Consider the following 10,000-nt stretch of genomic DNA (forward strand, 5'->3'; position numbering starts at 1 on the left):
GTCATAAATTAAAAGTTTTATAAAATATTTTTATGTGTTTCTAAGGATATATATAAATATATATATATATATATATATATATATATAAAGATTTATTTTGTTAATTGTTTTCTTATAAGTCAATTTGATATTATATATATATTATTTAATTTTTAATTTTTTATATTTAATTTTTTTTTTAATTTTCCAAAAATGAATGTTGAGAATATTTTTGGAAATGAAGAAGTAAATGTAGAAGAAATTGAAAAATTATCAAACAGTGAAATAAAAACACGTGTAAGTTTAATTGATACTGAAATAAAAATATTGAAGAATGAACATACGAGATTAAAAAATGAATATAAGAATTTACAAGAAAAGATAAAAGATAATGTCGAAAAAATCCATTTAAACAAAATGTTGCCTTATTTAGTAGCTAATGTAGTGGAATCATTAGATTTAGAAGATGAAGAAGAAGAAAATGAAGTAAAAGATGAATATGATTTATATGATAATAATTTAAAATTAAGTCATGAAGGATTTCGTGATATAGATGATGAGAAAAGAGGAAAATGTATGGTTATTAAAACTTCAACTAGACAAACAATATTCTTACCAGTTCCAGGTTTAATAGATGCATCTGAACTAAAACCAGGTGATTTAGTAGGTGTTAATAAAGATAGTTATTTAATAATTGATAAATTACCACAAGAATATGATAATAGAGTTAAAGCTATGGAAGTTATTGAAAAACCATCAGAAGATTATTCTGATATTGGAGGATTAGATAAACAAATCGAAGATTTAGTAGAAGCTATAGTATTACCAATGTTACATAAAGAGAAGTTTGAAAAAATCGGAATAAAACCACCAAAAGGTGTATTAATGCATGGACCACCAGGTACAGGAAAAACTTTATTAGCTAGAGCTTGTGCATCTCAAACCAATGCTACTTTTTTAAAGCTAGCTGGACCACAACTTGTTCAAATGTTTATTGGAGATGGTGCCAAAATGGTTAGAGACGCTTTCAATTTAGCAAAAGAAAAAGCACCCGCTATTATTTTTATTGACGAATTAGATGCTATTGGAACAAAAAGATTTGACAGTGAATTGTCAGGTGATAGAGAAGTACAAAGAACCATGCTCGAACTCTTAAATCAATTAGATGGTTTTAGTACTGATGATACAGTTAAAGTAATTGCAGCTACTAACAGACCAGATACATTAGATCCAGCTTTATTAAGATCTGGAAGACTTGATAGAAAAATCGAATTACCACATCCTAATGAAGAATCAAGAGCAAGAATTTTGCAAATCCATTCAAGGAAAATGAATGTCCACAAAGATGTCAATTTTGAAGAATTAGCCAGATCAACCGACGATTTTAATGGAGCGCAGTTAAAAGCTGTCTGTGTTGAGGCTGGAATGATAGCCTTAAGAAGAGGAGCAACCGAAATTGATCATGAAGATTTTGTGGAAGGCATTACATCGGTATTGTCGAAAAAGAAGAGTACCTTGAATTATTTTACTTAATTTTTTTGTATATGACTGGGGATATAATCAAATAGTAATATATAAATAAATAAATATATATATATATATATTATATATATTTTTTTTTTTTTTATTATTTGGTTACTTTTTTATTTTTTATTATATTTTTTTTTTCCTGAATATGCAATAACTTTTGTGTACAAACTAGCCATTTTTTATAAATTAATTTTTTTTTTTTTCCTTAATTTACCTGAACGTGTTCATACAAAATGGACCATTGTAAAAAGGAATAAATAAAAAAAATATAAATATATATGCTATATATATATATATATATGTATATATTTATAGGTTCCATTTTGTGTACTTTTTACATATATGAATAATAATATTTCACCTTAAGGTTTGATAAAAAAAATATACATATCTATATAAAATAGATTAATTTTATGGAATATGTCTGAATATAAGTAATTTCGATATTTTCCAATTTCCCTGAAAAGGTATGATTCATTGGATAAATATAAATAAATAAAAAAAAAAAATAACATATATATTATATATATATATATATATATATATATATATATGGATATATTTAATGGTGTATATTGTTCTATTATAATATAATCATATATGATAAAATAAATTTTTTTTTTTTCCCAATTATTTCTTATCCATAATATTATTCATATTTATATTATATATATCATTTATTTATTATTTTGTTATTTTTTTTTTTTTACTTATTTTATTTATTATTTAATGCTTTTTTGTATTAATCACATCTTATATAAATGTTACTTTTAAAAATATTTTTAAATTGAAATTTTTTGAAAAAGAATATTTGAACACTAAACATATGTAAATAATATTATATATATATATTATATAATATGTATTAGCTGTTAAGTGCATTTATGTAAACTATTTATATTATGTAAATAAAAAAGGTTCATTTATTTTTTGGTGTGATAAATTAATAATTTGTTCTCTCTCTCTTTTTTTTTTTTTTTTTTTTTTTTTAAATATGAAGAGTATAACATGAAGATGTATAAAAAAAAAAAATAATAAAATAATAATAAAGAATAAACATAGTAATAATAATATATTGAGAGTATTTGATGATTAGAACGATATTAATAATGAAAGAGAAAGTATATATTGACTTTATGAAAGGTAGTGAAATATATAAATAAATAAATATATATATATATATATATTTGTATATTCTTTTTTTCCTTAAAAAGAATTAAGTTAAAAATGAATGTATTAAGGTTTGTGATTTAAAGATAATAAAAAAAGGAATTATAATAATATTATGTGTGCGAAATATATAATATATAATATATATATATATTTTTTTATTTTTATTTATATAAATATATTGGAACACAAAACAACAGTTACATTTTCTTTTAATGTTTTATTAAAATGGAAAAAGAGGAAGAAAAACTGAATGATGGTTTAAGGCTTGAAAAGAAAGGGGAAATTTTAAAGAGTGAAAATATTATGAAAATTATGAATAACCCCATGACATATGTAATAGAATCAATAAAATATAAATCTGTTTTCGATATAAAAAAAGATCTGATATTTATGAAAAATGTTATTCACAATGATATAATAAAAATATTGAATAAGAATTCAAAAGAATTTATGTCTTTACCTGCAAATTTGAATTATATTGAAAATATGATTCCAGTATTAGATAAAGAGATAAAAATATCAAAAAGGTTTGTAAAAAAGTTATTAAATGAAATTAATAATATAAATAAAAGCATCAATGAAATATTAATAGATAAAATAAATATATTTTATATAAAAAATATTTTAAAAGTAAATATAGATATATATGATTTAATAAATAAGATAGAAAAAGAATTAAAAAAATATGAAAAATCAGAATGTTATAATATATTAATAGATATTCAAAAAAAAATGTATTCATATAATTATGAAATGAATAATATATTATCATCTATTAATAATTGTTCATTTTTTATTGAAGATGATATATATAAAAATAATATTTATTTTTTATATGATTTAGCTAAAAGATTAATAAATATATCTACATGCATATGGAATATTAAAGCTATGATGTATAATAATTATAAAAGAATAAAAACTATATCATACAAATTACAACATTTTTATAATCTTCTTAATAAATATGGTCTAGAAGCCAAATGTGAAGAACAAACCATACTTGTTACTATGAATAAATATTCTTTTGAAAATTTAAATGAAAAATTAAAAAATGTAATAGATCAGGTGGAAAAAAAAATAAACGAGTTATCTTATATTTTTTTAAAATTGTTAAAAAATGGATTCATACAAAATATTAATGAGAATAATATATTAAACCAGTCATTAAATTATATATTAAATTCTTGTTATATGATAAATTATTTTAAAGTCTTTATAGTGCATTTCCAGGAGGTCTATATAAATTACATCGTACGCTCAAAAGGACAAAAAGAAAAAAAAAATAAATAAATAGACAACATATATACATACATATATATATATATATATATATATATATAATTATTTATTAATATTCATGTCATGCCTCTTCATTTATATGTGTGTATGCAGAAATGCTCCCACGTTTCATACATTTTTAAGGCTCAAACGTATTTTCATATTTCATAAATTTTGTTATATATATATTTTTTTTTTTTTTTTTTTTTTTTTTTTTTTAGGAATATGAATCTTTTGAAACGTATGAGGATTTCCTTCTTTATATCAAAGAAAACATATTAGAAAATAAAAATGTTCAAGAAATATGCAAAAGAATAAATGAAATAGATGATGGTGTGTTATTTTGTACTTATGGTATTCAGGAGAGAATATTAGAAATAATAAAAAATAAATTCGGTGATATATTTATGTTAAGGTACTCTGATATATTCATGGAACGATATATAAAGACAACTTATCTTTTTAATGATATAAAAAAGTTATTAGTAAGAGAAAGCAAGTATGAATTATTTATATTAGATGAGAAGATGAAAGAGTTTTTAAAAAATTTTGAAAGAGATGGATATGTACAATATGTTTTAAACTTATTAGAAAATAAAATGAATGATAATTATAAAAATGTAATTTTATTTGATAAGAAATATATATTTGAAAATAATTTTTATTGGTTAAAAGAAACTATAAATTTAATAAAAATTTTTAAGATATTATTTACAAGTAAATATTATATCCCAGATTGTTTAGCAAATTATTTATCTTTTATATTTAAGCATTTTAAAAATTATATTACTAATGTAGAAACATTTTTATTATTTCTAGAAGAAAATGAAGAAATCAAAATATCAAATGTAGATAAAAAAAAAATAAATAAGTTTCAATGGAGTCCAACCTTGGGTTATAATAGTGTAGGTTTTTTTATATCTGATTTTTTGTCATTAAGAAAAATTTTTAAAACTAGTAAAAATATATATTCATATATTAAGAACGATGGACAAGTTATACTCCCGAATAATATTGGTGATGTATCTAAATGGATGTTTACAAAAATATTGAATAATTTTATTAATCAAACAACTTTAGAAGAAAAAAATGCACACATAGGATATGATAAAAAAAATATATATGTAAATAATAATAGTTCATCGAATATTGATGATGATCTTATAACTTCATCTTCTGAAGAAGATGAAAATAATATGAATAATATGAATAATATGCAATCTAAAAATATGATTAGTTCAAATATCCATAATGATGATAAAATTAAATTAGATTATGACCATTTATATGATAAACAAATTAGTGAACACGACATAAAATATACATATAATACAAAAAAATCAGATGATACTAAAAATAATGAAAGAGATGTTAATGCAGATAACAATCATATGCATAATTATTCAGAAGTATTATTAAATAACGAGAACAAAAATCATACTGAAAAAAATATAGATCATGTAGATATATTATATAAAATAGGGAATGAAAATAAAAATATTCTAAGAGAAAAAAAAAAAAAAAAAAATCAAACATTGTATCTTTATGAAAAAAATAATAAAAAAAAAATTATTCATCATATTCGTTGCATAAATGGTTTTTTAAAAACATTAATCAAAATTGTTATCAATACACAAAAAATATTTGAAGATTTTTTTATAAATAAAATGTTTGAAATTTGTTCGAGTTTTTTGATATACTTGCATTCTCTCTTGACTGTGCATAAAATGACAAGCAAGCGAGTAAGCAAATAAAAGGAAAACAATAAAAAATAAAAAATAAAATAAAATGAAATAAACACACATCACACATATATATATTTATTGGTGTGTATTATTCTTTTTTTTTTTTTTTTTTTTTACACTTATTTATTATTTATTATTTATTATTTTTATTATTTTTTATTTTTTTGTATCTTAGATTCCTGAAAAACCAAGTGAGCAGGTGGAAAAAATTGTGCTACCCTTAATTTCGTTCAAAACATTTTATCAGGACATAATAGCAGATGTAACAAAAAAAAAAAAAAAAAAAAAAAAAAAAAAAAATTAATAAACATAAATATATACATATATATATATATATATGTTTTATTTTTTATTTAGATTATTATAGAAGACATAATTACAAAAATTGTTGATAAAATAAGCGAGTATTATCTTAACGAGGTAAAAATAATAAAGCCAAGATTAACAAAATAATTTATAACGAAAAAACATAAGAAAAATATATATATGTATATATTTTATTTATATGATAAAATATGAACTTAACATATTTTTATTTTTGATAGATCAAAAATGTAATCGACGCAAAGATTTGTGAACAAAATAAGAGAAGCCTGAAATTTAATTTAATAGAAACATTTTTAAAGGTACTGTTTTATATATAATCAATTTTTTTTTGAACAGATTGATTTTATTAATACAAGAAGGAAAAGACAAATATGAACATATAAACATATCTAAATGTTTATATATATATATATATATATATATATATATATATATATATATATATATATATGTATATATTTATGTGTTTATTTGTTTATTCTTTTTTTTTTTTAGAAGGACGATGTGCCATATGAGGAAAAAATACAACAACAAATATATTTGGTAATAAACATAAATCCTTTTAAATTTAATATAAAAAAAAAAAAAAAAAAAAAAAAATAAATTCGGAACATTCTATGATATACATATTGTATATATATTATACATTTAGAACTATATATAATATAATATATGCTTATCTTTATTTTTATTTTTATTATTTTTTAGGATGTATGTCACTATGAGAAATTATGTGATGAGAATTTTATGATAAACAAAAATACCAACATTAATATGAGGGCCTTACTAAATCATTGTAAAATGGAAAATAAAAAGATTAAAGGGTAAAATATATACATATATGTATGTATATATATATATATAATGAGATTATTATTTAATCTTATATTATTTTGTTTTTTTTTTTTTAAAGGTATTATATTATTTATACATATATATCTATATATAATATAATATCTTTTTTGTCACGTTTTTTTATTTTTTTATTTTCTTATTTTTTTATTTTTTAAAAGTACTGTACATATAAAATAAAGTATCGATTTTCTTGAATTTTTCTGGTATTATATATTATCAAGAAAATAAATATATAATAATAAAAAAAAAAAAAAAAAAAAAAATATTATAGGATAGATATATTTATTCATTCTATATTATATGTTAAAATAAAATGAAAAAATTTTTTTTTTTTTTTTTATAGTATTTTATTTTTATTTTTTTTGTTATTTTTATATATAATAACCTTAAAATGATAATAAAAAATATTAGAGGTTAAAAAATATATAATATATATATATAACATATTTTTGTGAACGTCTCCATATTAATAATAATCGATGTTTCTATATTATTAAAAATAAAAATATACATATATATATATATATATATATATATATATATTTATTTATTTATTTTTTCTACTGACATTATGGAGAGTTTGTGTCCCTTAGAAAATAATTGTTTTATATTTCCTCATAAGGATAATAAATATATTAAGAAGCATTTAAAAAAATGTCCTTTATATTTAAAAAACTTATACTTACATTACACTCCTTTTCATTTCCCTTATATTAATGATAGTAATATATATATATTAAAACATAATGATGTGGAGAATGTGTTAAATGAATATTATATATTATTCAATAATATAATACTAGACAGAGTAAAAAAAATGAGTATACCTATAAAAACATTTGATACTTTTTTATATATGAAATATAATTTATTACTAGTATGGTATATGAAATATGGAAAGGATGCTTTCTTTTCTATGTTAGAAAATGATATATATAAAGAAAAGTTGGATAAAAAAATAAATAATAATATAAATAAAAATAACATTGTGGATATTAATATAGAAGAGCAGAATTTATTATTATATATTCATATTAATAAATTAAAAAATTTCATATCTAATAAAAGAAATTCATATAACAATAATAATGAGTTTAATCAGAAATATTGTGTAAACAAGTTTGTAATAGAAAAAAATACAAAATATACACCTCATATATATAATATTAATAATATTTCTTTAGAAGAAAATGGTAATAATTATAATAGTATAGCTACAGAAGAACAACATTTTTGTGATTCTAAAAAAATTAATGATAATAATAAAAATTGTAGTTCACTTAACAAAAAAAGTGACTATAATAAAATGGATGATAATAAAAATGATGAAAAAAATAAATATATTTTGCCTATGTTAACTTTAAAAAATATAGGGAATATTCATAATTATAAAATAACTAGGGATATAATAAATTATGTGGATGAGTTTGTATTTAAGTCTTCTGATTTTTTGTATGAAAAAGAAAAGAAAAGCAAAGAGGTAAAGATAAAAAAAAATGACGATAATAAAAAAAAAAATAGTGGTGAAAAAAAAAAAAAAAGTGGTGATAAAAAAAATGATGATAATAAACACAATAGTGGTGATAAACCATATAGTGGTGATAAACCATATAGTGGTGATAAACCATATAGTGGTGATAAACCATATAGTGGTGATAAACCATATAGTGGTGATAAACCATATAGTGGTGATAAACCATATAGTGGTGATAAACCATATAGTGGTGATAAACCATATAGTGGTGATAAACCATATAGTGGTGATAAACCATATAGTGGTGATAAACCATATAGTGGTGATAAACCATATAGTGGTGATAAACCATATAGTGGTGATAAACCATATAGTGGTGATGATAATGGAAGAAATATTTTTTCCAAAAGAAAAGATAAAATATCCTTTTTATTAATTGAAAAAAATGAACTGGACAAAGATGAAATTTTCAGTGTTATAATTTATTTAACTATTTATCTTTGTTGTAAATTAAATATAATAAAAAGAATAAAAAATAAAAATTTTAATAGAAAAGAGATTGAAAAAATAAAAGAAGATGATATATATTCTATTTTCTTTTTTTTAAATAATATAGATAAACATGATATACAAAATATAAATTTATTATTTTTACTTATATATTTCAATGAGTTCTTTTATATATATTTTTATAATTTATTAAATCAGAAAAACATATTTATATCATCTACATACAAAAAAAACATACAGTCTTTATTTATTGAACTGGGTGCAGGTAAAGCAAATACTACTAGGTGGATAAATTTTATTATGAACAACCTAAGAGATATCTTGAACAAATACAAAATTTATAAAGGACTATCAAAAAATGATGATAAAAATATGTGCTATATAAATAATGATAACACCAAAAATAATTACCAGAAAAATAATTATCAGCAAAATATATTATGTGCCAATGAACAATCTGTTTTATTACATTCCAGTCAATCAGAATATGAAAAATGTAAAATCTTAATTATTGAAAAAGAATCTCTTAGAAATAAAAAAGAAATGAAAGATTTCTTTATGCAAATTGAACAAAATAATAATGAAAATATTCTAAGGATAAGAACAAATGTATCAGATTTTAATTTAAATCAATTTATTCATTTTATAAAACATAAAAATCTAAAAAACAAACATTTCTTAGTACCAGATATTATACAATTTTATTATTATAATGATATATATAAAAATATACAAAACCAAAATCAACAATTAAACACAAAGGATGAACAAATTAAATATATTACACATATTCAAAATTTTAATAATGATAAAACGTCTTTTTTTTCTGAGCAGTTTTTAAAAAATAATTTATTATGCATTGAGACCTACTTGGATATTAATGTGCAAAAGCTTTACACATCTTTAACCCAGGGAAATAATAACCTTAAAAAGTAAGGAATAAATATAATAAATAATTAAATATATATATATATATATATATATATATATATATATGATTCTATTTAATTATATATTTTTACATTTTATCATTATCTCCTTGTAGGGTCTACAACAGTGTTAATAATTTTTTAAAAGATTATGACTTTCAAAAGGTTACATATTTAACCAAGCATTTATGTGGAAA

General features: G+C 19.3%; 3 protein-coding genes across 3 annotated transcripts in view; all 3 read left to right on the top strand.

Annotated features, from left to right (window-relative positions):
- Positions 1-192: 192 nt before the first annotated feature.
- On the top strand, positions 193-1,512 carry PADL01_1128700 (26S protease regulatory subunit 6a, putative; the record flags this gene model as incomplete). The annotated part of the gene is made up of 1 exon (XM_028682755.1): positions 193-1,512. One exon carries the CDS (start codon positions 193-195, stop codon positions 1,510-1,512), a length of 1,320 nt encoding a protein of 439 aa, XP_028539002.1.
- A 1,395-nt stretch (positions 1,513-2,907) lies between these two features.
- PADL01_1128800 (conserved Plasmodium protein, unknown function) lies at positions 2,908-6,863 on the top strand (the record flags this gene model as incomplete). Its single annotated transcript, XM_028682756.1, has 7 exons — positions 2,908-3,936; positions 4,185-5,705; positions 5,884-5,970; positions 6,066-6,128; positions 6,254-6,334; positions 6,531-6,578; positions 6,744-6,863. 7 exons carry the CDS (start codon positions 2,908-2,910, stop codon positions 6,861-6,863), a joined length of 2,949 nt encoding a protein of 982 aa, XP_028539003.1.
- Positions 6,864-7,461: 598 nt separating this feature from the next.
- The window catches only part of PADL01_1128900 (conserved Plasmodium protein, unknown function), a gene marked incomplete at both ends in the record, with an annotated part of 3,307 nt that continues 768 nt past the window's right edge, over positions 7,462-10,000 (top strand). Inside the window, 2 exons of the mRNA XM_028682757.1 lie at positions 7,462-9,806; positions 9,920-10,000. The exon at positions 9,920-10,000 is cut by the window's right edge and continues 21 nt beyond it. Of these exons, the coding sequence (XP_028539004.1) occupies positions 7,462-9,806; positions 9,920-10,000 (2,426 nt within the window). The remainder of the gene's footprint in view (positions 9,807-9,919) is intronic.

This window comes from Plasmodium sp. gorilla clade G2, assembly GCF_900097015.1.
Source record: "Plasmodium sp. gorilla clade G2 genome assembly, chromosome: 11".
Lineage (NCBI taxonomy): Eukaryota > Apicomplexa > Aconoidasida > Haemosporida > Plasmodiidae > Plasmodium > Plasmodium adleri (nom. inval.).